The sequence below is a fragment of the Ochotona princeps genome, chromosome 1 (assembly GCF_030435755.1).
Source record: "Ochotona princeps isolate mOchPri1 chromosome 1, mOchPri1.hap1, whole genome shotgun sequence".
Taxonomy (NCBI): Eukaryota; Metazoa; Chordata; class Mammalia; order Lagomorpha; family Ochotonidae; genus Ochotona; species Ochotona princeps.
In genome coordinates this window covers 111549185-111576363 of record NC_080832.1, presented here as the reverse complement: position 1 = coordinate 111576363, position 27179 = coordinate 111549185, and the positions used below count along the sequence as shown (strand labels likewise).

The following is a 27179-nucleotide window of genomic DNA, read 5'->3' as shown; positions in this document are numbered from 1 at the left end:
GTGGGACCTTCACCTTGGACCCTGACTTTGGTCCTCTTCACGAAGCCCAGCTGAGGAGTCACCCACCTCTGGGGTCTTCCCCTCCGCCTCTAGAGGCGAACCCTCACCATGGTGAAGCTGCTGCCGGCCCAGGAGGCGGCCAAGATCTACCACACCAACTATGTGCGCAACGCACGCGCCGTGGGCGTGATGTGGGGCACACTTACCATTTGTTTCTCGGTGCTGGTCATGGCGCTCTTCATCCAGCCCTACTGGATTGGCGACAGCGTCAGCACGCCGCAGGCAGGCTACTTCGGCCTCTTCTCGTACTGCGTGGGCAACGTGCTGTCCTCCGAGCTCATCTGCAAGGGCGGCCCCCTGGACTTCTCCTCCATCCCCTCCCGGGCCTTCAAGACAGCCATGTTCTTTGTGGCCTTAGCCATGTTCCTCATCATAGGCTCCATCATCTGTTTCAGTCTGTTCTTCATCTGCAACACGGCCACAGTGTACAAGATCTGCGCCTGGATGCAGCTGGCTGCAGGTGAGCAGGGGCGCGGGGAAGGCAGGGGCCCCAGGGTGGAGGCTCCGGACCGACACTCAGCACCTTCAGTGGTGCTTTGCGGGAGATTCTGACGCACCTTAGCAGGGCTGCAGCAGAAAGGACCCTAGTGTTCTACCCGCTCATCTTACTGCTGAAGTTGGGAGCCCAGAGAGGGACAGCGGCTTGCCAGGGCATCCAGGACACCTAGGCCATAGCGTTGGAGGTTGTTGCAGCTCCAGGAATGAGGAAGAAGGAAGCATGCCTTGTCTGCCCTGTGGGAATAAGGCCTAACCCCAAGCGGAATAGAGGTGTTAATCAAACACTGCCCAACACAGGATAGAGGTGTTAAGCGCATCTCTAGCTTCTGGGCAGTGCTCTCCTTTTTTTATTTTAAAAACATATTTACAGAGAGAAAAGGACAGACACACAGAGAGATCTTCCATCCAGTGGTTCACTCTCCAAATGAATGGCCACAGCAGCCAGAACTGGGCTGGCCCAAAGCCTGGAGCTTCTTCCGGATCTTCCTTGTGGGGTGTTGAGGACTAAGGACTTGAACCATCTACTGCTGATTTCCTAAACCATTAGCAGGGAATTGGATTGGAAATAGAGTAGCTGGGACTTGAATTGGCACCCATATGGGAATTGGCCCCATTCTTTCTTCTTTGAATAGTCTCCAGACACCTGATTGCCCCCACTCCTTCCTTTCCACCCCAAACTGCTCTTAGGAAAGTGCCAGTGTTGGTCATTGATTTTGAAGTGTTACCATCATGCTGAGCCTGCTCTGTCTCTGCGGAGTGCCGAGTCTTTGTGCCCTGGTTAAGGGGCTTCTTATGTAAGCCAGCAAAGGGAGTGATGCTCCGTGAGCTGGAGGGAGGCCATGCAGCGTGTCGAAAGCTCGGTGGCTAGAGCAGGAGGCCCCTTGTGGTGCTTGGGGCAAGGCTTTGTCCACCCTTTTCCCCTGCTCCAGGTCCCAGGCAGATCTCTTGGACCTGGGGAGCCCAGGGAGGGGCCCACGACCTTGTCCTGCAGCCTCAGGTGCCTCAGTCCATGCCCACTCCAATTTGGCACCAAGATTTTTCATACTGCTCATAGGAGCAGTACTGGGACCTGGAGGTACAGAAACGACACCCTGGGGTTGCTAGCTAGAATGAGAAGCTGTTATTTATTTTTAAAATATTTATTTATTTATTTTTATTGAAAAGGCAGATCAGATTTATGGGGAAAAAGAGAGACAGAAAGAAAGATCTGTCTGCCTGTTCATTTCCCAAATGGCTGCAATGGTCAGAGCTGAACTAATTTGAAGCCAGGAGCCAAGAGCTTCTTCTGAGACTCCTACATGGGTGCAGGCCCCAAGGCTTTGGGCCATGTTCCACTGCTTTCCCAGGTCACAAGCAGGGAGTTGGAAGGGAAGTGGAGTAGCCAGGACATGAACCTGTGCCCATCCCAACAAGGTGAGGATTTAACCATTGAGCCATCATACCAGGCGTGCTGTATTATCTTAACAGGCAGAATAAAGCCAGAGGCTGAGTCTGAGGCCACTGAGCACACAGACTACAGAGCTGGAGGGGAACTTGGCCTCCACCCTTCCCAGCCCCTGACTCTACATGAGGAATCTGAGAAGATCAGGCTTGGCCAAGGCTGGACCAGATCAGCTGGTGATGGAGGACAGGGATAGGGTCCAGGGAAACAAGATGTACTCCGAAGTGTGTGTGTCTATTGAATCACGCATGGGCCTGCTGAGCAGGAGCCCAGCCCAGCGAGTGCAGCTCCTCTGTTTGACGGATGATGCTCCTGGGAGCCGACTGGCCCTTAAGCACACCTGTTACAAGAGGCCAACTTGTTGATTCTCACACTTGCCCAGAGTCCATCCCCCTCTGGCTCCACCTCCCAAACCTTCCCACTGTTCTCCTTCTCTCTAATCTCCCTGTGGATTAAAAGAAGCCACAGCAGGTGTGAGGCCATCTCTAGTGGACAGAGGAGAGAAAGAAGGGAAATTCAAGATGAAGTGGTTTCTGGGCCTGGCGGCATGGCCTAGTAGCTAATGTCCTCGCCTTGATGGTGCCGGGATCCCATATGGGCGCCAGTTCTAATCCCAGCAGCTCCACTTCCTATCCAGCTCCTTGCTTGTGGCATGGGAAAGCAGTTGAAGATGGCCCAAGGCTTTGGGACCCTGCACCCGCATGGGAGACTTGGAAGAGTTTCTTGGCTCCCGGCTTCGGATCGGCGCAGCACTGGCCATTGTGGCTCACTTGGGGAGTGAATCATCAGACAGAAGATCTTCCTCTCTGTCTCTCCTCCTCTCTATATATCTGACTTTGTAATAAAAATAAATAAATCTTAAAAAAAAAAAAAAAAGATGAAGTGGTTTTGTGTTTTAGAGACTGGGTCTTCACGTGCCAGTCAGCTGGTGCATTCTGCCAGGGCCCTTCACGCCAGGGCTGTGGGAAGCTGGCCCCTGACCCTCCACACATTCTCAATGCTGTGCCCCTGCTCCCCAACCCCCCCCCCCCCCAAAACCCTGCATCTGGTGTCACCTGCTGAGCAGGCCCAGGTCATTTGAGTCGTATATATCTGGGTCACCGAGCTGGAGACATTGATAGCAGAGGTGGCCAGGTGCCACCTCATGAAACATTTATATTGGGGACAGGCATAAATAAAGGTGATGTCGTATTCCATTTCACTGTGCTGGGAAGGGAGGAGGAGTGGGGTGCAGGAGATGAGGTGATGGTGTGCCCCACCGCCAAGAACTGGGAGAGGCATCCACCTGAAGCCGCCTAGACTGGTTAGCGCATCCTTGGCCAAGAAGCCCAGGAGCAAGGAGTGGGTGGAGCGCTGTAGGGCTGCAGCCAGCAATGTTCATGGAGATTCAGGAGGCCAGGGCCGGGCTGCATGTGGTGGCTGCTGTGTGTCTTCTCCCTGGGATGCTCATGAGATCCTGTGTGGGAAACCCCTTGCATTATGCCTGGCACCCATGTGAAAAACACAGCAAATGCTTTACCAGTCTGGCTGGGATGTGGTGCAAGAATCACAGGGGCTTAAAACAAAGGCCTACTACCTGCTTATGGCACACAGCCATTAACATGAGCTGCCGTTGGCTGTGGTCACTGCAGGTGGGGAAGGTCTCCGAGTAGCACTCAAGTGCAGCCTGGAGATAATGCACGTTTCTTTTCGCCTCTTATTGGCCAAAGGAAGTTATATGCCATGCCCAACCCCACAGGAAGAGGGTGGAATAGACAGGGCTGCCAAGCACCTGGCAGCCACACCTCTGGAGTGGCTTCTGACATTGTGCCAGTGGTAGCCATGCCCCACATCACTCGGCCACACATAGTGTAGGAGACACCGCTGTGGCCATATTCTGTATGGGATTCATACTCAGTTCTTGCGACTCTGATGTGAGTTAAACGTCAGCTCCATTTTACAGATGAGAGAATGGAGGCTAGAAAGGGGGAGTGAACTGGCCCAGACACCAGGATGTCTCCATGGAGAGCCCTGGGGCAGCCCAGTGTATCTAGAGAGAGGAGTGTGGATGAGTGGGGTGCTCCTGGGGTGTCACTGGGGAACCTCCAGTCACAATTTGCTTCCAAGTCAAAAGCCCTGGGTCTCTTTCTGGACCCACCCCAACCAGGAAGATGCTGTGGAAGGAGAAGGGGGCAAAGGGAGGGGGGATGCATGCTGTGGGGTGGCTTCTTGGCCGCCCCCACACCTGTGTGGAGCCCCGGTTAGAGTGACAGGCTGTGCCTGCCACTCACACGAGGTGGGGAAGCACCTGGCTACACAGACGCCTCGCCCTCACCTTCAGTGTCTTCCTGAAACACTTGTCAAGTTTCTCAAGAAGTCTAAGATGTCACCGCTCAGTAATTCCAGCCCTCTGGAGAGAGCTCACCTTCTGGCAGTGGAGTCGGCTCTGCTATAGCTAAATGATCGGGTATGGGACTTTGGTTTCTCGCTGTTCTCAGTTTTCTAACCTGTGAAATGGGGATATTAATGGCTGACTTACTTTGCTAAGAATTTGTGTCAGGGTCAAGGTAGTGCATGGAATATTCTGTGATCTGTAAAGGAGCCGGATAAATGAGCTGCTCTTGGAAACATCAGAGGAAGGCTGACCCATGGAGATGGGGAGGTGGGACTTTGGTCTTCACATATTATTGCACTGCATGTTTAAAAAGTGTACTGAGACAACTGTTGTGGCATGGTGGGTTAAGCCCTGCTTGTGATGCTGGTGTGATACTGGCACATATCAATGTGCAGGTGCAAGTTCCTGCCACTGTGCTTCCCATCCAGCTCCCTGCTGATGCACAGGGGAAGGCAGTGGAAGATGGTCCAGGTGCTTGGGCTCTTGGCATCCATGCAGGAAGCTGGGATGGAGTTCCTGGCTCCTGCCTTCAGCCCAGCCCAGCCCTGCCTCTTGGGGAGTGAATCGAAGGATAGAAAGATACGTGTTTCTCTGTGTGTCTGTCTCTTTCTGTCATTCTGTTTCTCAAATAAATGTTCCTCTTAAAAATTAAAAGCCTTTTATTTGAGAGGCAGAGAGATAGAGATGGAGCTGTCATGGACTGCTTCACTCCACAATGCCTGCAGCTGCCAGGGCTGGGCTAAGCCAAAGCCAGGAGCCACGTGTGCGGCAGGGACCCGGGTGCTGAGTCCATTGCCACACCCAGGTGGCACATTAGCAGGAGGCTGGAGTTAGGAGCAGGGCTGGCACTGAACCCCACACTCTGATATGGAATGTAGGGGTCCCAAGTGGGATCTTTTTTCAAAAAAGATTTATATAATTTTTGGGCCCAGCGTGATAGCCTAGTGGTTAAAGCCCTCGCCTGGAACACATCGGGATCCCATACAGGCACCGGTTCTAATCCTGGCAGCACCAGTTCCCATCCAGCTCCTTGCCTGTGGCCTGGGGAAACAATGGAGGATGGCCCTAAGCTTTGGGACCCTCACCCGTGTGGGAGACCCGGAAGAGTCCTGGCTCCTGATTTCGGTTTGGCTCAGCTTTAGCTGTTGCGGCCACTTGGGGAGTGAATTATCAGATGGAAGATCTTCCTCTCTGTTTCTCCTCCTCTCCGTATATCTGACTTTGGAATAAAAATAAATAAATCTGGGCCCGGCGGCGTGGCCTAGCGGCTAAAGTCCTCGCCTTGAGCACACCGGGATCCCATATGGGCACCGGTTCTAATCCCGGCAGTTCCACTTCCCATCCAGCTCCCTGCTGGTGGCCTGGGAAAGCAGGTGAGGACGGCCCAATGCTTTGGGACCCTGCACCCGCGTGGGAGACCTGGAAGAGGTTCCAGGTTCCGGCCTCGGATCGGCGCAGCACCGGCCGTTGCGGCTCCCTTGGGGAGTGAACCATCGAACGGAAGATCTTCCTCTCTGTCTCTCCTCCTCTGTGTATATCTGGCTGTAATAAAAAAAATGAATAAATCTTAAAAAAATAAATAAATAAATCTTTTAAAAAATAGTTATTTGTTTTTGTGTTGGAAAGACATTTACAGAGAGGAGAAAAAAATCTTTCATCTGCTGGTTCACTCCTCAAGTGGCCAGTGCTGAGGCGGATTTGAAGACAGGAGCCAGGAACTTTTTCCAGGTACAGGGTCCCAAGGTCCTGGGCTATCCTCAACTGCTTTCCCAGGCCACAAGCAGGGAGCTGGATGGGAAATGGAACAACTGGGACACAAGTCAGCGCCCATATGCGATCCCGGCGCTTGCAAGGCAGAGGTTTAGCCAACTGTAGCCATCACACCGATGGATTACTGGGAGTGGGATCCCAACTCCTGTGCTGAATACTATCTCTGGAAGGGGGCGTGCTGAATCCTGACCTGGGAATAAACATTTTTTCTTTAGTCATGCATTCATTTATTCCTTTAAGTTAAGTTTTACAGAACACTGTCACAGGCTGTCTACATTCCAGGGTTTGTCTGCTGCTGTCTGGCCACAGGGGAATAAACATTTAAAATCTTGCAGGAAATTCTTAGATTTAAGGCAGTGAGGGCAACTGCACTGTGTTGAATCAGAAAAGGGGGAAAACCTGTTTGGGTAGAAAGTTGATGAACAATGCAGCCAGGGCAGAGGCTGGAAAGCCTACCCGTATCCAAGATCCAAAATGCCTGAGTTTTAGGTCCCCGTATGCTATGCTCCATGAAAAGGAAAATTACTAGTGATCAAACTGTGGCCTGGTGCTTGCTTGCTTGCTTCTTTTTTTTTTTTTTTAGGATTATTTTATTAATTTAAAAGTTAGAATTACAGAAAGAGATCTTTCATCTACTAGTTCACTCCCCAGATGGTCAAAATACCCAGGGGTGGGCCAGGAGCTTCTTTCCAGTTTTCTACATGGGTGCAGGGGCTCCAACACTGGGGCTATCTTCCACTGCTTTCCCAGGGAGCAGGCAGCTGGATGGGAAGTGGAGCAGCCTAACTGAATAGGCAGGTGGTGGTTGAATCTGTCACACTGCAGCGCCGGGGTCCTGACATTTTCTGATTACACTTTAGAAATGTTGAGCTGTGAACACATGTACATCGCAGTCTCAGGGCTGCGGCCAGCATTTGAGGGGGAGAAGCCAGGCGAGGCAGTGCCTCATTGAGGCCAGGGTGAAGAGTATGGCTGATGGCCTGCTAGGCCCCCTTGGTGCAGGGCAGATCCCATGTGGTAGGGCCTGAGAGCTCAGCTCTCTGCATCTGTCCCCGGCTGCCAGCCGGGAGCCTGTCTGGGAGTGGCTTCCCCTGCTGAGGTCTGCAGGAAGGCTGCATAGGAGCTGCATCTCATGCTTCTCCAGGCTGTTTGAAAGTCATTCCCTGCAGCCTCACCTCATCTGCAACCCCTCTTGTTCCCTCAGCCACAGGCCTGATGATTGGCTGTCTGGTCTACCCAGATGGTTGGGACTCAAGTGAGGTACGGCGCATGTGTGGGGAGCAGACAGGCAAGTATACGCTGGGCCACTGTACCATCCGTTGGGCCTTCATGCTGGCCATCCTCAGCATTGGCGATGCCCTCATCCTCTCCTTCTTGGCGTTCGTGTTGGGCTACCGGCAGGACAAGCTCCTCCCTGATGACTACAAGGCAGACGGAAAAGGTACCTTTCTCCTCACCACGAGGTCCCTGCCTGGCGGTGGAAGGTTGCAAGGAGAGCTAGTTGTCTGGCTGCTGGGCAAGGGATGGGGACACCAAGGCCAAGCAGTCGTAACTTTTGTCCTTCCCGAAGGTAAACACCAGGGGCAGGTGGCAGGCTTTGGGTGACCAGGTGCCAGGAGACCTATTGATGGTAGAGGGGTATCTGCCCACCTCTGTCCTCTCAATGCATGGGGCGGGGAGAGAGGTGAATTACTCCATACAGTTCTCCTGTCTTCTCCCAAAGAACACACTAGAACACACTACTAGAAAAGTCAGTTGGAGCCCACTTTATATGGGTAAGCTTTGTGTTAGGGAAGTAGATGAACAAAACATGAAAGCCTGGGGTGGTGCATATATAGCATTGGCAGCCCCTGCCCTGTCTGGCTCTCTGCCTCTGTCTCCCCAGCAGCTCTGTGCTCTGGGTGCCCACTGGCTCCTTTAGGTCCTAGAAGTAGAGCAGTGAATGTCAGTGTTTCCACTGTGAATCTTCCAATGTTTCCCTGGGAAGGGAGGCTGTCATGCCACCCAGGATTTCAAACTGACTTAGCAAGAAGAAGTGCAAGCCCTTGGGAGTGGATGTGAGGAATGTGGTGTAATTTGGGGTGGTGGGCAGGGAAGGGGCCTACGCACAAAGCTTTGTTGTAAGCATAAACCTCTTCCTCTTCTGTTGCAGAGGAAGTGTGAAGTGCTGAAGTTCAAGGCCAGGTGAGTTAAGCCTTTGCCAGGTGGGCTTTCTTGCTGCAGGCCCAGTGACCCATGAGGCTGGGTTGCAAGGTTGCAGGGCTGCGGTCAGCATTCCGTGGCCAGTGAGGGGAACAGGGGCTATCTGACCTCCGGAAGCACCTTGTACTCTTGGTGGCCTACAGTGTGCAAGGTGACAGGAGAAGTGCTAACTGCCAGCAGGTGGGGCTTTCACGTCTTATGGGCTTATCTTTCGGAGGGCACTGGGCAAATGGGAGCAGACTTCATTGTTACCATGGGGACCCTCATTTTTAGGAAGAATTTTAAGTTTGCACTTCTAACCGGCCCCTGGAATAAAAACGAGTAGTCTAATTTTTCCCCTTAAGTTTCCATGGTGTTCACTGGGAACGTTTTTTTTTTTTTTTTTTTTTTCAAATAATTGAGAGCAAGAGGTCGTAAGAGTGCTTTCATTGGCTGGTTCCTTTGTCCAAATGCCCACAACTTCTACTGCCTTGGCCAGGGAGGAATCAGGAGCCAGGAACTCAACGCAGGCCTTCCACTAGGGTGGTAGGTTAATGGACAACCACACAGGACCAGCTTGTGTCCTGGCTGGTGCACTTCCAATCCAGCTCCCTGCTTGTGGCCTGGGAAAGCAGTCAAGGATGGCCCAAAGCCTTGGGACCCTGCACCTGCATGGGAGACCCGGAAGGGCTCCTGATCAGCTCAGCTTAGGGCGTTGCGGACATTTGGGGAATGAACCAGTGAATGGAAGATCTGTTTCTCCTTCTCTACATAAATCTGATCTGCCTTTCCAATACAAATACATCTTAAAACAATAAAAAGACACAGAGAGCATCAATGAGGAATTTCTGTCTTGGTAAAACTGAAGTTAATATGTGAGAATAGACTGATTTTTAAAAAAAATCATTGGCTTTTACAAGTGGCAAATTTGGGATGGGTGCCATGGTTCAGCAGGTTAAACCTCAGCTTAGAAGTGTGTATGCAGTGTGAGAGTGCTGGATCAAGTCTTGGCACCACCACTTCTGATCCAGCTTCCTACTGACGCTCCCGGCAGCAACACACGATGGCCCACATACTTCGGAGATGTGGACGGAGTTTCTGAATCCTTGGTTCATTCTGATCTAGCCATGGCTGAGAGGCATTTCAGGATGTGAACCAGTGGATGGAAAATTCTATCACTCTGCTTTTCAATTAAACAAATCAATCTTTTTTAGGGATGCCATATTCAATAATCTTGCCCCCCCTTTTTTTTCTAATACCACAGGTCACGCATTTCCTGGACAGTGGAAAATGAGAGGGTGTGATTCTTCCGAGTTCAAGAGCTTCCTCCCGGGCTCGTCGGCGGCCCCCGTGGTTGGCTGCTGGTGGACTGATGCTGTGGGATGAGGGCCTCCTAGTCTGCCTGCAGAGAACTCCCTGCGGTGAAGCAGGACCGCGCAGGCCTTCGCAGGCCCACGGCCTCTCCCAGCCCTTCACCCAACAAATCACTCACCTCAGGCAGTCCTCCTCTCTACCAAGAAAGCTGGGTGGCAGTCATTCTGGAAGGGACTTCTGACAGCTGGACGGCCCAACCAGCTCTACGTGGCCTGCTCAGGTGTATGGGGGGCACTACTTCTCCCTTTCCATGTTTTTCTTTCTGAGTGCTCTTGAGAGAGGAGTAAGGACTGTAGGGGCTGCCAGAACAGAGTCCTGGAAGTGCCTGCCAGTCTCTGGAGGGACTGGGTGAATGTAGGACCTGCAGAAGCCCAGGAGGCCCGAGGAGCACAGCGGTTGACACAGCAGGTTCAAGGCCTGCCTTTGCTTTGGCTCCAGTTTCCTATGTGTACTCTGTGGCTCAGGTACTTGGGTCCCTGTCACCGTGACACCCAGATCAAGTTCCTGGCTCCTGGCTTCAGCCTAGTCCAGATGAGCTGTTTGTGGGCATTTGGGAGAGTGGGCCAGCAGAAGGGAGCTATCTTTGTGTCTTATTAAATAAATATTTTAAAAACCCCAACAAAACTTTTGAGACTAATTTGACTTTTCCCCTCTGGGAACCAACTAACCAACCAACAAAAAAACAAAACTACCAACCAATCCACAATTCCTCATCATATCCATGCACCAAACCAGCACTGGCTCCCAGCCTCAGGAAGTTGTGACTTACGGCCAAGGAATTGGTGATGGGAAGATGACCTCTCCTGTAGTGAGCTTTGGATTTTGCATATTCACGAGCATGCAGGCAGCAGCAGTTTAGGTGGTAAATGCCAAGATGAGGGCAGTGTCCTCAGACTATTCTCTGCCTGCAAGTCAGACTCCTGAGACAGGGTTTTGTTGGTTATCTGTGGGAAGCAACATCTGGTCTGTCTAGAGTAACGAACAACACTGTAACGAATGCTATGCTTGCTCCAGCCACGATGACACAGGGAGTTCTTTTCTCCTTGTTGGCCTTTATCTAACCTCTGTTCCCCGACAACCTGCCCAGTCCCTGTGTTACTTTCTCTTCTTTTCAGATAGGCTAGGAATGTATACTAGGACCATTCCTATTCAATGGTTGATGAATTATAATGGGGTTTAAATTTTGATATTTGAGTCATAGCATCTTTCTTCCCTTTTGCTCTTTAAAGATCTATTTGCTCTTTAAAGATCTATTTTTATTGCAAAGTCAGATATACAGAGATGAGGAGAGACAGAAAGGAAGATCTTTCATCTGATGATTCATTTCCCAAGTGGCTGCAAAGGCAGGAGCTGTGACAATCTGAAGCCAGGAGCCTGGAGCCTCTTCCAGGTCTCCCACACGGGTGCAGGGTCCCAAGCATGGACTCTGGCCACAAGCAGGGAGCTCGATGGGAAGCAGGGCCACTGGGATTAGAACCAGCACCCATATGGGATTTCAGTGTTTTCAAGGTGAAGACTTTAGGCTCTGAGCTACCACACCAGGCTCTTCCCTAATGACTTCTTTGAGACAGAGGTATCTTCCATCTGCAGGTTCATTCCTCAAATGGCTGCAACACCTGGGGCAAGGCCAGACTGAAGCCTGGATCCAGGAACTTCTAGATCTCCCATGTTGCTAGCAAGGAACTACCTACCTGAGCCATCGTCCATTGCTTCCTAGGCATATTAGCAGGGAGCTGGATCAGAAGCAGAGTATCTGGGACACAAACAAGCACTCCAATATGAAACCCACCACACAGAGTGAGGTTATTTTAAAAATATTTTTGTTGGAAAGGCCGATTTATAGAGAGAAGAGACAGGAAGATCTTCCACCCAATGGTACACTTCCCAAATGGCTATAATGGGCAGAATTGATCCAATGTGAAACCAGGAGCCAGGAGCCCTCTCTAGGTCTCCCACGCAGGTACTGTAGGATTTGGACCATCCTCCACAGCTTTTCCCGGGTCACAGCAGGGGGCTGGATTGAAAGTGGAGCCACAGGGCCATAGTCTAACGGTTATGCACCAGGATTCCATACGTGTGGCAGTTCATATCCCGGTGGCCCTGCTTCCCATCCAGTTCCCTGCCTGTGGCCTGGGAAAGCACTCGAGGATAGCCCAATGCCTTAGGACCCTGCACCTTTGTGGGAGACCTGGAAGAAGTTCCTGGCTTCAGATCACCGCGGCCACTTGGGTAGTGAACCATTGGACAGAAGATCTTCTCTGTATAGGACTTTCCAAAAAAAAAAAAAAAATTAATAAAGTGGAGCAGCCAAGAGTTGAACTGGTGCCCACATGGGATGCTGGCACTGCAAGTCAGAGGATCAGCCAGTTGAGCTGGCCCCATAGTGACTTTTTAAAACATTCCTGTTGTCTTTTGCGGATTCAGATTTTTTACATTGCGCAAGGTGATGCCAGAACTTAACAGATTCTGTAATTTGAAGGGCTATTTCTCATTTATTTAAAGGAGGTACAAGAAAAGCTCCTAGAAGTCTCTCTGCTCTCAACTGGAGAACTTCAGGCACATCCTGCTAACAGCCCATCTCTGCTCTTGCTGGGATCCATTTTATTAAAGCAGGAGTCATCTTGGCCAGTGAATAGGGATGGGGAAGGGAGTTGTAGGACACAGATCATGGCTTGTTTTGTCTTCAATTTAAGCAAATGTTCAGCCTGATAACAGTGACTGCCCTTTAGATACCTCTAAATCATTGCTCTGTTCAAGAGGCTTCATTGGATATATATATATATTTTAAAGATTTATTTATTTTATTACAAAGTCAGATATACAGAGAGGAAGATCTTCCATCCGATGATTCACTCCCCAAGTGAGCCGCAATGGCCGGTGTGCGCCGATCCGAAGCTGGGAACCTGGAACCTCTTCCGGGTCTCCCATGCGGGTGCAGGGTCCCAAAGCTTTGGGCCGTCCTCTCCTGCTTTCCCAGGCCACAAGCAAGGAGCTAGATGGGAAGTGGAGCTGCTGGGATTAGAACCGGTGCCCATTTGGGATCCTGGTGCGTTCAAGGCGAGGACTTTAGCCGCTAGGCCATGCCGCCAGGCCCACTGAATATATTTTTTTTCAAAGGATTTACTTATCTTAAAGTCACAATTAGAGAAACTGAGATCTCGCAGCTGTCTGGTTCACTTCCCATGCACCCCCTCTAAGCTAGGCCAAGTCAAAGCCAGGAGCACCCAAACCCAATTCAGGTCTCCCATTTGGGTCAGGGCTTCCAAGGACTTGAGCCATTACCTGCTGCCTCTTGGGACAACCACTGCAAAGATAAATCGGAAGTGGAGCTGGGATCCATACTTCAGAGTCTCTATAGGATGCAGGAGTTCCCAGTGGTGGCCTAACTGCTGGGCCAAAAGCTCACTTAAAATTCCTGAATACGTAGCATGGTCTCACATTTTTTCTTTTAACTGGACTCCTGGCAAAGCCACTGCTTGCATCCTTAGTATCCCTTTTGGCTGCTGTTTTATGTCCTGGTTGCTCCATTTCTGATTCAGCTCCCTGCTAATGGCCTGGGAAAAACAGGGCCAGGTGCTCAGGAACCCTGCAGCCATGTGGGAGACACAGGTTCCGGCTCCCAGCCTCGGCTTGGCCCACCCCTGGTTGGTGTAGCCACTGGGGCCAATGAACCAGCTGATGGGGATCAGCTTCTCCCACTCTGTGTCTTTCAAAGAAATCAAATTACAATATGATATAACTAGTGTTTCTGTGATGGCGGAGATATGTAACTTTTTAAAAGAAATGTTTTTTTTAAGGCAGAATTACAGAGAAAAGGAGGCAGAGATTTCCTATCTGCTGGTTCACTCCCCAAATCACAACGGCCAGAACTGGGCCAACTAGAGGCTGGGATCAAAGAGCTTCTTCTAGGTCTCCTATGTGGGTTTCGGGCCATCCTGCGCTGCTTTTTCAGGCCGTTAGCAGGGGGCTGGATGGAAGTGGAACAGCTGGGACTTGAACTGGCCTGCAGCTGATGCAAGCAGAGCATCAACCAGAAAAACGGGACACTGCCCCCAAAGACATTAACAGTAATTTTAAAACTACCAAGAAACTGACAAAATCATAAGTCTCTGGTTAATGGGACTGGAGTTTTACCGTGATCTTTTTATACTAATGCTGAAAGCCACAAGGAGTTCTGAATGACTAGTGTGACTAACTTTCCCTGGTGTTGTCACACATTTCCCATTTTCCTCCCAAGGCTGAACATACGGGATTCAGGAGTGAGAGAATGGGCAACACTGAGGTTGTTCATAACCTTGGACTGCCATGGAGCAACTGTGGACAATCCCTTCTGGCTTTTGGGATGGCTGCAAGCTTTGCAATAACAGTGCTGTTTCCTCTGCACACCCGGGAGGACTAGGTCTGCATATTGCACAAGCATCAGTAGGGTTACTTAGAGAAGTCCGGCAAACAGTTGGGTTTGATGAATTCCACCCCCTCTCCCTGCCCCTCCAACAGGTCAACAGTGTGGATATATGACATGTATCAAGTACTGCACAATTAAATACAACCATTTATGTGCTGTTGGATATTGATGGGGAAGGATTTTGTATTATGAGTAACATAACAGCAACTGAACAGAAATGTTTTAGAAACGTGTAGGTTATTAAATAATTTGTTTATTGTACTGGATTTATAAAAGAAAACAGACTGCACACAGTAGAAAGAATAAAAATGTATTCAGGGTTTTATTTTTAACTAATAGCAAATAGAAATCCTTTAGTGAGATCTTGGCAATAATTTTGACAGCATTATCTTTAAGCTCAGTAAAGGTACATGGGATACTTGGAAGATCAAGTTCTACAGCTGCCTCTTTCCTTAAATTCTGATTCATTTGGCTGCTTAAATGACAGGAGGAAAAAGCCCTTGCTTGGTGGCAAACATTTCTGAAATGACGCCACAGCTTTTCTCTCCTGTTACAATTTTCCTGTCAACTGTTAAAATGAGGCCTTTGGTTTGCTTGTGAGTTTCCTTTTTTTATTATTTCACCTTAATAGCCTCATCAGAATTCCTGTGGTCCGCAACTGTGATTTTACAATGTAGAAAAGAATTCAGTGCTAGTCTGCTATTGCTCTAGATGTAAATACAGCTGAACACCGTAAGTGGATCAGAATCGCTGAAGGATTTCCCTGCCGTTTTTTGATGCAATCTAGTCTCTTCATTCTTGATTGGTGCATAGACAGTCTGACATCAAATTCTTTCTACAGGAGCATGTTTGATTTAAGGAGTATCCAATCCAGGATCCAAAGAATGGCTGGCCAGTTATTCAGAGTAAAGTTTGTAAGTTAAGTGGGTGGCCCAGGGGCACCACGTTTTCCTGGTGGATAATGAAACTATTCCAGGCTCCCACACAGGAAGATGGCTCCCCAGCGTCTCCCTGGTAGAGCTTCAAGTTGCACCTCCTTGGCTTTCCAGAAATGATGGAGCCCTACAGCCGCTTCTGGAGGATGCTGTAATCCAAGGCCCACTCGGTCCGTGACGAGTAAGCAGCTGGGACCTCAATCTTGCCCTGTTTTTGCTTCTTAGTTTTACTTGAGGAATATGTCATGTCTAGGAGAAGCCAATCCTGAAGTAAAATTCAAAAAGCTTCTTCTCATTAAAAAAAAAAAAAGCCTCAAGTACATCTTAATCAGCTCAAAATCGTGGTTACAAACTTACATTATACAAGGAAATAGCAGCAGAGAATGGCTAACCTGAAAAACTAAGAAAAAAAAAAAAAGTCAACAAAAAGTGCCATCCTCCCTCCCCATGGTTCTCTTACTCAGGTTCTTGTTGAAGACCCCACAGCTCTGAGAAAATGACAAAGGCAGGACCACAAGGGAAACTGCTTCAAGGCCAAAACTTCAGGTAAGGTAAAGAGAGAGCCATTTTAAAAAACACAAAATAAAACAAAGACCAAAAAGCACGCACAGGGCTGAGTGGGAAAGGTCTGAAGCCCAGATCCCCTTTAGAGTCATCCTGACCCAAGCGCGCCGAGTAAAGTTAGCCAGACAAATAAAAATAAACACAAAACAACAACAACAAAAACCCCCAAAAAGTAGCCAAAATGACTCTGTTCTCAGGGGAACAGGAAAGGACTATTTGCAGAACACCTGAGGGTCTCAAGAAATTATTACTTAATGGTTCCACTTTTGTTTATATTCAAAATCGGACGGATGATTCAAAGATCTTAGTAAAGGATGAAGGAATCTTATGATTCTTTAAACAATGATAAAATGGTAGCTAAATTCAGTGTTTGTATAGCTCATTTCAAAGGGTAGTAGCTTGGGAGTTGCAGGAAAAAAATAAGTGAACGTGGGGAACAACAAACAATCCAGGAAGACCATGCAGCCTGGATGCAGTGAGTTTAATGTCTCCGCTGCACAGAGTACACACCCTTCCCCTCCTTGTGGCGATGCTGGCGACAGGACAGATGCTAGAAAACGTGACTGGCAGAGTCAGTCAAAGGCTGGTTTCATCTATCTTCATATCTCTTTCTGAAAAAAGATGTCTGTAACTTCAAGAACATCCTAATGGAAACGCAAGGGCAGGGAGAGGCTGTTTCACATTTCAGTCCGTTAGTCTTTGGCAGAGTCCAACCAAGGCCAAATTCACCTAGGATATGCCCAACGGGTGTGGGGACCTCTACAGGGCCAACTAAGCAAACCCAAATGAACACGTGGATTGGGAAAAAAAAAAAAAATTGAGAAACCCCTGAAGGAAGAGCTTCACCCTGAGGAGGGAAGCGGGAACAGCTTGGAGGGAGGGGCAGAGAGGCAGTGTGGCCATCTCTGCTGCAGGGCCAACTGGACCTTAGGAGTTGAGCCAGGGATGCCGGAGACACTCGGCGGCTGTGGCTCTCTTCTCGGGCATCAGCTCCAGCATGGGCAGTAAGAAATCCGTGAAGCCAGCTGCCTCTTCGTGAGGCCACTCATACTTCTCCACCAGAACCTCAAAAAGGCCCCAGGGCTTCAGCTTTGTGATGTGTTTCAAGTCACCTGCAGTGAAGACAGCACACACAAAAACTGAGTAACACTGACAAGTGCCAAGATTCTCTTGTGGAAACCCAGGAACTACTCCAGGCAGTCTACAGAGATTCGAATCTTGCACTCAGAATCTAATCTGCAAAGTACCTGTCTAGAATCGTATGTTATTTTCCAAAAGATCCTAAAAGTTTGTCACATGGTTCCCAGGGACCGTCTATCAACATACACCAAGAACAATTTGTATTTTCTCAACTTACTGCTCAATACTCCAGTAACACATGCTTCAAAATGAAGCAGCAATTTAAAAACAGAAAGTTAACACCAGGTCAAATACTTATAAAAGCAGCAAAAGAACAAACACAGACTGTAGGTACAGTAGCATCCTACTCTGAATCCGTATTTGTTTCTTTGTCAAGTATCAAGGTAAATGTTGCTGAACAGTTTTTTGCATGACACTGAAAGTCTCCTCTGTGTGCAGGGATGCCTATATAATCACCATGTATACAGGTGATTATGTTAAGCTGACTTTGAACAAAAAGGAGGAACTCTTACGTACACTTCACCCATTTTCCCACCCGACAAAAGGCTTAAGAAAGAATAACATCTCTTGGTTTGTATCCTGTCACAAGTTGAGTAAAATCAATTTTTCACAGAATCTGAATAGAGGTTGTGAGGAAAGGGGGTATCACCAAACAACGTGGAAAATTTTCCAGATCCTTCTAAAAAGGTTTGTACATTCGTTTTATTTGGAATATATAATAAATACATTATCAATGTCAAAAATTTGAAATCTTTTTCTGCACCGATTAGCACTAATTCATCCTTCTCTAGGTTACAGCTCGCCATTCAAGGCCCAATCTTCACAAGATATTGGGAATAAGCACCCAGTTCTACTTACCTCTTCATCTTTAAACCTTTGGGAAAGAACACAAATGTTTTACCTTTTTTGGTGAAAAATTCCTTGGAATATTTTCCTGCAACAATGAGCTTGCGCGGCACCTTCCCCAGTAGTTCTATGATCAATGCAATGTGATCTGTACATGTTAAACATATGGGGGCGGGGAAGGAAAGACATATTTAACAGGAATAAAAATGCAGTTCCAGGCATCAGTGCAGAAAACACACCTCTTTGCAAAGCTTTTCAGGCTTGCTTTTTGTCCTATTTGGGAAGATGTGGACCAATCCATCTAATGGAGAATCCACAAAATCCTAAGAAATCAGGAGCCCTAGCCTTGCGCAGTAGCCTAGTGGCTACAGTCCTCGCCTTAAACGTGTTGGGATCCCATATGGGTGCCAGTTCATGCCCTGGCAGCCCCGTTTCCCATCCAGCTTCCTGCCTGTGGCCTGGGGAAACAATGGAGCATGGCCCCAAGCCTTGTACCCTGCACCTGCGTGGGAGACCTGGAAGAAACTCCTGGCTTTGGATGGGTTCAGCTCCAGCCATTGTGGCCACTTGGGGAGTGAATCATTAGATGGAAGATCTTCCAGTGCTGCGCCGATCCGAAGCTGGGAACCTGGAACCTCCTTCGGGTCTCCCACGCGGGTGCAGGGTCCCAAAGCTTTGGGCCGTCTTCGACTGCTTTCCCAGGCCACCAGCAGGGAGCTGGATGGGAAGTGGAGCTGCCGGGGTTAGAACCGGTGCCCATATGGGATCCCGGGGCGTTCAAGGTGAGGACTTTAGCCACTAGGCCACACTGCCGGGCCCACAAAAAATAAATTCTAAAAAATTTTTTTTCCAGGAGCCCACTCACATGCGGCCTGACAGCAACCTTGGTGTGAACGTTCTGCTTCCTGAAGTCCTCTATTCCTGAGGTCTATATGAACAGTCTCAGTAATGACACCAGCTCTGCTAGAGCCCTGTGACTCACTCTTGGGGCAGAGTTTGCTGGAATTCTGCCTATCAGCTCTACAATGTGGTCTAAAATAGAAGGGTACAAGAGCAGTAAGATCATAGACAAGCTGTAATAGTTTTTTTTGTTTGTTTTTATGAACAGCTTTTCAAGGACTAGTTGTTTAAATTTAGCTATAAATAAAACCAAGGATACTAGGGGGAGACTGGGAAGGCTAGGAGTTTATTGCAGGTGGCTGGTCACATGACAGTGCTAAAACTTACCCAATCTACTAAAACAGGCACTTAGCTATGGAAATTATCAACTATGCCATCTTCTAAACAGTGCTTGTTAGTAATATTAGCGTGTCCAACTGACACTGCCTGCTACTATGCCAAGGGACCACATTTTGAGAAACAGAGAGCAGGAGAGAACCCTGCTCACTGAGTGGATCTGCCAGAGCTCTCTCACCATCCTCATCCATCCTGCAAGGAAAGTGAAAGCTACCTAAACTGTGCAAGAAAGGTGATTTTTCCTTCACTCAACTAATTCCTCTAGGGGTCTAGTGTTACCTTGATGGAAGCACCAGACAGACACACTGGAACGCTTCCACAGCTGCTTAGATGGAGCAAGGGACAGCACGAGCTGTTCCCACGGACCACCACAAAGCCTACAACCCTTATAGTTCCTTTTAAAAAGAAAATACAGTTTTAGCTTTGAAAAATGGAAAATTTTAAATGCTGCAAAATTTATATAAATAGGACATGGTCTTATATCCAGCCAAGGTAGTGTGCTTGCATACTAAAAGCACTGACTTCCAGGTACTGGTGGAAGCATGGCTGAGTGATGGATTGTGGAACAGGTAAATTCAAACCAGGCAAAGAATGATTCAATAACAGAAACAACAAGGAAGATAATTACATGCTGAAGAAAAATTTACCTGGCATCAGAAATGGTAGTTTAATCAACTGTAGCCTTAATGTAGTAAAGCTGATGTCTAAGATAAAATACCTTTTGTTATTTCTTAGCACACTAAGACGAGCAAAGCTGCTCACTGCTAACAAGGGTTCCCAGTCCCACGTGGAGAATCTTGGTGCTCTGCAGAGAAGTCTTCAGGGAAGCTACTCACCTTCATCGCGACTGTATTCTTCTCCTGAGTGAGGCTCAAACAAATAGTCTCCTGTGGCGAGTTCAAAGGCCTAATAAAAACAGAACAGCACAAGAAAACGTCAAGAGAAAAAGGTCTTTGGCCAAGTTGACTGCTCTTTAATTCAACAGGCTTTTATGCTGGTATAGCTTGTTTTATATTCCATCAGTTCATAATGAGACTGAATTACAATGAAAAAACAGAGATTTACAGTCCAGAGTAGCACAGGAAAAAACTGATTACTGGAGTACAGAGTTGTTATTAGATGGGTAAACAATAGAAAAGGATGGCAACATCAGATGTGAAAAGTAGCAGGAACTCTGGGTCAGAACTTGCGATGCTGAACACCTATCCTCTTAGATGAGAAAACTGACCAAACAAAGGGATACCTTCAATTTCAACCCCCTGTGCTTCCTCACACTGACGAAGCTGACTGCTCGAAGTCACACTCACGCTTATACTCAGGCAAAACCAACGAAAAGACCCAGCTCAAGGAACATCCAGCCAGTGGAAGATGCTTCAATGTTAAAAAGAAATAAGCTACCAAAACATGGAAAAGAAAGGGTAAAAATGTCTATTGCTAAGTGACAGAAGTCCATCAAAAAAGGCCTCATAGGATAGGATTCCAACTACATGGCACTCTAGAGATTAGGATACAATGGGAGACTATTCCATGACACAATGGTGGTGGACACACATCATCATACATTGTCAACACTAAAAACTATAAAATGTACAATACCAAGTGAACCCTAAAGTACACTATACAGTTTTAGACAATGTATCAAAGTAACTGCTTTGTTTTCAACAAATGCATGTGTGTGTGTGGGAGCTTGTGCTACTCCTACTCAACATGCAAGTTCTTCCTGATAGGAGTTAGTACGCGCAAAGATCTGAATGTTTCCCCTGAAGTTCATGTATTGGAAACTAATTCCCAATGTGGAAATGTTGAGAAGTGAGACTTTTTCTTTTTTTAAAAAAGAATATTTGTTTGAAAGGTGGAGCTCCAGAGAGACAAGGAGAGAAGGACTGAGTAGGGCTTAAGTTGGGAGGTAGGAGTTTCACCCAGGTTTTCCTTGCGGGTGTAGGAGGCCAAGTACTTGGGCCATCTTCTGCTGCTTTCCCAGGTGCCTTCCCAGAGAAGAGGCACTGAAGTGGAGCTGCTGAGACTTGAATTAGTACCCACAAGGGCATCACAGGTAGGCACTTTAACCCACGCATAAACTTTTTAAAGTATTCTTTCATGTATAGAATCTAAAAAAGTTGAACTCAGGGATAGTGCTGTGACACGTAAGGTAAAACTGCTACCTGTGACACCATCATTCCATATGGACACCTACTTCACTTACAGTCCACTGCCTTACTAATAGCCTGGAGAATAGCAGCAGAGAATGACCCAAGTATTTGGGCCCTTGCCACCCATGTGGGAGATCTGAATGAAGCTCCTGGCTTCTGTCTGCCCACCCAGAGATAGCCATCTGATAGAAGAATCAACTCTTTCAAATTAAGTGAATAAATCTTAACAAAAAGAGTTGAACTCACAGGAATTCAGTGGTGGTCAAAAGGGGTAAAAAAAATTAAAGGAAAATAGTAAATTGCAACTTTCGCTAATTTTTTTCTGAAAACTATTAAGAGTGAATAAACTACATGGTCTGATGACTCATTTTTTGTTATATTTGTGTAAATAATGAAGACACTAAGTTGAAGACAGTTTTGAAACTATTCCAAGTAAGAAACGTTGGCCTGTTTTATTTTGTGTAGCTGTCTCCTCACTGTCCTTCAGGCACAGAGAAGTGATACCAAAGATCTAGTGTGTAGTGCTGCGGCAAAAACTAAGCCTAAGGGAACAAGGCAGGTGAAGTAAACCAAGTAAGAGTGCCTTAACAGTTACGGAATTACCGCAGTCAAAAGGCAGAAGAAAAACCCAGCACCAACATATATGAACTCCACAGAATGAAACGGATGTTTGGGGGAATGCCAGGGAACTCAGTTAAACACAGAAGAATATTTCAAAAAGTTCATACTCTATAGAATTAAAGTTTATTTTGGCATAAAAATTTTGAAATGCATACATGATTTTTCCTACAAAACAGGGGAGTAACATAATTTAATATTTATGACTACTCTGGCTGCAACCTGAGAGTGAAGCAGAGAGAAGAGTAGACACAGAAAGAAGAAACTGGATGGCCACCACAGTGATTCATGTGTGAAATGATGTCTTGGCTACAATGGCTTAGTGGAGAATGTTAAGAGGCAGCTTGCACAGATACATCCTAGCGGAAGGACACACAGAATTTCCTGATGCATCAGCTGTAGAACCTGAGAGGAAAAAAGAACGAAGGATTAAACTGAAGTCCTAAGGCTTAAGAGCTTGGTCTGAGTGACTGTGTGATCATGTGGAATGACTCAAGATGAAGACTAGAGGAAAACTAAGGCTGGAGAGGCCTTTGGGGTTGGATGCGAAGCCCCCAGGAAGGGGAATGTCCCCTGCATGATACAAATAAAAGGTAAACAACAAGGGCAAGGAATGGCACTACAGACTTGGAAGTTGTGCCTGTTTCTAGCTGGTAATTAAACTATTCTGAAAATAAACTCTAATGCACACAGCTATATAAACTGACACACAGAAGTCACCTGGGATGAAAACCGACATCTAGGAGGTTCCGCTTGGTTGTCAGCTCAATGTTGTCCTTCTCAACGGTGTGATGTTCCCTTGGATTATACTGACGACCAGCTACAGACCATCCTTGGAGCAATCATCCGCTTCCCTCCCTGTTAGCACCACGCTGAGGGCTATGTTCTGCCTCACCTCAATCTCAAGGCAGCAACTGCTCTGCTCTTCACCCCTCCTGACGGCAAAGCCAAGGGACACACACCGAGAGCAGGAATCTACCAGTGAGACCCAAGCCTGTACCACACACACTGTGAACAAAATCATTTATCTTTGAGTGGTTGTATTCGCTGTGGTGGCAACAACAAAAAAGTCAAACCTATGGGTTTCACTGTGTAGGATAAAGAAACCATGTAAGAACTCAAAATCTTATTTGTCAATATGGTATATCTCTGCCTCCAGTGCTTCACTGTTACTGAAAACAGGTGCAATCTTCAGAGAAATTACCTACATTTTAAAAAAATGTATGTTTAAATGCCCTCAACAGCTGAAGTCTCCTATGTGGGAGGCAGCAGCCAATTACTTGGGCTATCGCCTCTCAGGGTCTGCCTTAGAAGCTGAACTCGGGAATCAAATCTAGGAACTTTTATGCATGATGCTGGTATCCTTTTTTCTTTTTTTAAAGACTTACTTTATTTTTATTGGGAAAACAGGTTTACAGAGAGGAGATACAGAAAGCTATTTCGTCTGCTGGTTCACTCCCCAAGTGGCCGGAATGGCCAGAGTCAAGCCAATCCAAAGCCAACAGCCAGGAGCTTCTTCCAGGTCTCCCACAGGGGTGCAGTGTCCCATGGCTTTGGATTTTACTCAACTGCTTCCCAGGCCACAAGCAGGAAGCCAGATGGGAAGTGGAGAAGCTGGGATGGAAACTGGCAGCTATATGGGATCCCGGCACATGGCAAGGTGGAGATTTAGCCACTAGCCTATGGTGTTGGGCCCAAGATGCTGGTGTCTTAACCACCAGGTTAAACACTTGCTTATTTAAACGACACCTTTGGTGACAAGGAAATGGCTTTTGTGCACAGCACTCGAAGTTGTAACAGCACAGACATTTCAGGCAGCTCATAACAGGACTGGTGGTGGTGGTGGAAGAACAGCTACCTGGACCAAGTTACAGCACTTTCCCAAGTGGAAGTTGGAGTCAATGAAGAGTAGTTGGGACTCGAATTGGTACTCTGATATGGGATGTGAGTGTCCAAATCAACAGCTTAACCAGCTATGCTGCAACCCATTCTCCACTAAACATCTTTTATTAGTCATGAGCCAGCTTCTGGAGTGGACAAGGATATTAAATTTATCCCATATCCTAAATATCCACAAACCCTGCTCTGAATTTCAGACAGTCAAAGATAACAGGAAAGGAGCAGGTTCCAAAGAGAACCACTTCCAGAGAGGGCTCTTCAAAAAGTTCAGTGAGGGGCTGGTATTGTGGCATGGCAAGGTAAGCCGATGTTTGTTAGGACAGCAAAAGATATCCCTTGGCAGAGAGCTGGTTGAGTCCCTATGCCTTCGCTTCTGATGCAGCTCCCTAGTGCAGCTGAGAAGGCAGTAGAAGACGGCCCGTGTACCAGAGACCCTGCCACCCATGTGGGAGACTTGGATACAGTTCCTGGCACTGCAGCTGTTTGGGGAGTGAGCCCACAGGATGAAAGCTCTCTTTTTCTACCACTCTGCCTTTCAAATAAACAAAAACATAATTATATTCCGTGGAAAAATGGAATTAAAAAATTTTATTTTTGAGGAAGACATTCTGAAATCCACGTATGTTTTTATAATAAATATATTTCACTAAGCATTTATTTTCATTTGAAAAGCTGAGTTACAGAGAAGGACACAAAGATCTTCCATTTGCTGGTTCACTCCCCACATGGCTGCAACAGCCAGAGCTGAGCTGAATGAAGCCAGGTTCTTGGAGCTTCTTCCAGGTCTCCCATATGGGTGCAGGGGACCAAAGACTTCAGCCATCCTGTGTTGGATGGCGCATAAGCAGGGAGCTCGATGGCAAGTGGAACAGCTGGGACACAAATCGGCGCCCATACGGGATACCAGCGCTGTAAGCAGAAGCTTAGCCTACTATGTCATGATGCCCATAATATATATTTTTACGTTAACTTTTTTCAAGACTCCTTGTTTTTTCCTGGTTGGGGGGAGGAGAGGAGAGAATATGTCCAAAGGCCTGGGAGGAAGATAATCTGCCAGTTACGGTCTTACATGCCCTGGTCCCAGCGTTTGGAGACTTATCCTTCATAGATAGCTTCCTCTTTCCCTTTGTATAACTGCTCTCCTAATTCAATCACTAACATCGGAGGCAATCTCTCAGCTTAAGGGTCCCAGTCTCCACAGCAATAATTGCATAGTTACTGGACAATCTATCTTTCTAGGCTCCCCTGATATTTCAGGATTTAAAGCAACATTTCTTATGGTTACTAATAAAAAGGGGAAATTTGGTAAACAAATGGGACTCAAGTTTGCTTTATATCTCTTGGCCAAGGAAGTCTGACATAAAAGCAGGTTCACAACTCTGGGAGAAGGCTGATTCCATCATTATCTCTTTCCCTTACTTCTTACATGATACTGCCTATTTTAAATAGCAATCGGGAGTGACTGCATTGCTCTACAACAAAACAGAATTTTGAAGTCAGGAAAAGAAATCAAGGCCCTCATTATCTTGCAGAAAACAACTAACCCATTACTAAGAATGACACTGGGACTCACATTTTTATAAATAAGATTTTGGGCTCAACATGGTAGCCTAGTGGCTAAAGTCCTTGCCTTGCATGTGCCAGGATCCCACATGGGCACTGGTTCATGTCCTGGCAGCCCTGGTTCCAATCCAGCTCCCTGCACGTGGCCTGGGAGAGCAGTAGAGGACAGCCCAAACCCTTGGGACCCTGCACCTGCATGCGGTCACTTGGGGAGTGAATCATCAGACAGAAGATCTTCCTCTCTGCCTATCCTCCTCTCGATATATCTTACTTTCCAATAAAAAAAAAAAATTTAAAAAATAAAATAAGATTTTATGTATTTATTTGAAAGGTAGAATTACTGAGAGGAGAGGAGAGGAGAGGTTGAGCAGAGATGAGGTGAGAGAGAGAGAGAGGAGAAATAGAGATCTTTCATTTGCTATTCATTCCCTAGATGGCTGCTATGGCTTGAGCTGGGCTGGTCCAAATCAAGGTCTTTGAGTCAGCTGTTTGTGAGGGACTGGGCTTCACAGCATCTGAATTGTAATCTTGAGGAGATACTGAATTACAGAGACTAAAGCAGCTTCCAGGGGTTTCCCTGATTTACAAAGAGGTTAGTGCTAAAAGGGTCAGGTACCTGCAATCTCCCAATGAAAACCAGTACCACCTCACACAAACTATTTTCAATGTCTCCCCAAACTCTATGTCACTTGGTTCCTTGACTTAATAGGAATTTGGCAATAACCAAGTAGAATGCCAAATGTTTACAACAGGCTTTTAAATTCAGGTTTCTCTAGACACAGGTTACCTGCTCTAAGCTGTCTTTGCTTCCCTCTTGCTGGTCTACTGAAATTAGCAAATAGAGCAAGGTATGTAACTATCCCCTAGTAAGTGGTAACCAGAGGGGACCAACGTTACCATGCACGCAGTGCTCCAAATGTCAGCCGGGGTGTTATATCCAGATCCTATTAGAACCTCCAGGGAGCGATACTGCCTTGTCTGAATGTCTTCGGTGAAATGCTTGTGCTAAGTAAATAGAGAAGGAAACAGTTATTTTAAAATTCATTTACTCCAAGGGGTAACAATACTGCTTCACAATGGAGATGAAAATAAATTCAAAATTTTCCCAAAGCTGCCATTAAACTAGTTTCTTAAGTATCATTTTGATGTTTTTAGATCCAAATAATTCTTTTGCCTTATTTATAGCTTTACTTCCAATTTTCTTCAGGCAGATGAGTCTAAACCTCACATGGATACGCAGACTTATGGAGTAACTGGTGCCTGCCATGCACTAGGTATCAGACTGAGCCTACTGCTGTGTAGAAAAAAATAGTATTGAGGGAGAAAGGGGAAAAGAATGAGAAAACCCATGAATGACCGATATGAGAATATGTGTTCAGAAAATTATTCAGGTGGTAGGGGAAAGCGCTCTGATGACACCTAATGGTAACTTAAAAGAACAGGTGGGAGAAGGCTGAACACATTACTTTGGGAAGTCCTAGGCAGAGAACAATTATGGGGGTGTAAGCCATAAGGACTGACATTCCTTTTGAGCAGAGCCACTGCAAAGTCTCAAGAGTACCTGACTGACTTCCATTTAAAAAGCACCACTCTGTGACAGTGGTGTAATAGAGTAATTCCACCTGCTTGGATCAGTCAGTCTGCTTAGTATTGACTTGACTTTTGCTAGTATACTGGACATGAGATTCTGCTGGGGTCTAAAGCACTTCCTGTTACAAAGCATCTGGCTTGACAAGTTTAACTTACGTCACAGATAAAAAGATGTCCATGAAAAAATAACTCCCAAACCAGTATTAATAAATTTTAAAAAGTTAACTACAGTTAGATTTTATGACTTAACCTAAGACTGGAGAAAACACCTCTTTGAATTGTTAAAGGTAGAATGATATTATCTTCACTATACACTATATACTATACACTATACACTATATATTATCTACACTATATCACCCTGTTTAGACTTCATAATTCTACATCTAGGATATGTCCTTAGGACAATTAAACAATGATTCATATGCAAAGAACTATCAAAAACATGTAAAGTCTAGAATTTATTAGGGAATGTTATGTAACTAATGGAATTTTACATAAATTCTTGATCAATAAAAATAAATATCCATAATCC

General features: G+C 46.8%; 2 protein-coding genes and 1 long non-coding RNA gene across 3 annotated transcripts in view; 1 reads left to right on the top strand and 2 right to left on the bottom strand.

The window, feature by feature from the left end:
* Positions 1 to 9710, top strand: LHFPL5 (LHFPL tetraspan subfamily member 5). Its single transcript, XM_058669774.1, has 3 exons — positions 1 to 520; positions 7348 to 7713; positions 9589 to 9710. Exons 1-3 carry the CDS (start codon positions 109 to 111, stop codon positions 9708 to 9710), a joined length of 900 nt encoding a protein of 299 aa, XP_058525757.1. The 5' UTR covers positions 1 to 108.
* A 4628-nt stretch (positions 9711 to 14338) lies between these two features.
* On the bottom strand, positions 14339 to 15696 carry LOC131480259 (uncharacterized). The gene is made up of 2 exons (XR_009245382.1): positions 15396 to 15696; positions 14339 to 15303 (listed from the first exon to the last, which is right to left on the bottom strand). It is a non-coding gene; the product is annotated as an uncharacterized LOC131480259 (long non-coding RNA).
* Positions 15697 to 16068: 372 nt separating this feature from the next.
* The window catches only part of SRPK1 (SRSF protein kinase 1), a 57203-nt gene continuing 46092 nt past the window's right edge, over positions 16069 to 27179 (bottom strand). The window contains 4 exon segments of the mRNA XM_058664006.1: positions 16069 to 16714; positions 17644 to 17736; positions 19661 to 19730; positions 25952 to 26059. Of these exon segments, the coding sequence (XP_058519989.1) occupies positions 16530 to 16714; positions 17644 to 17736; positions 19661 to 19730; positions 25952 to 26059 (456 nt within the window). The 3' untranslated portion in view covers positions 16069 to 16529.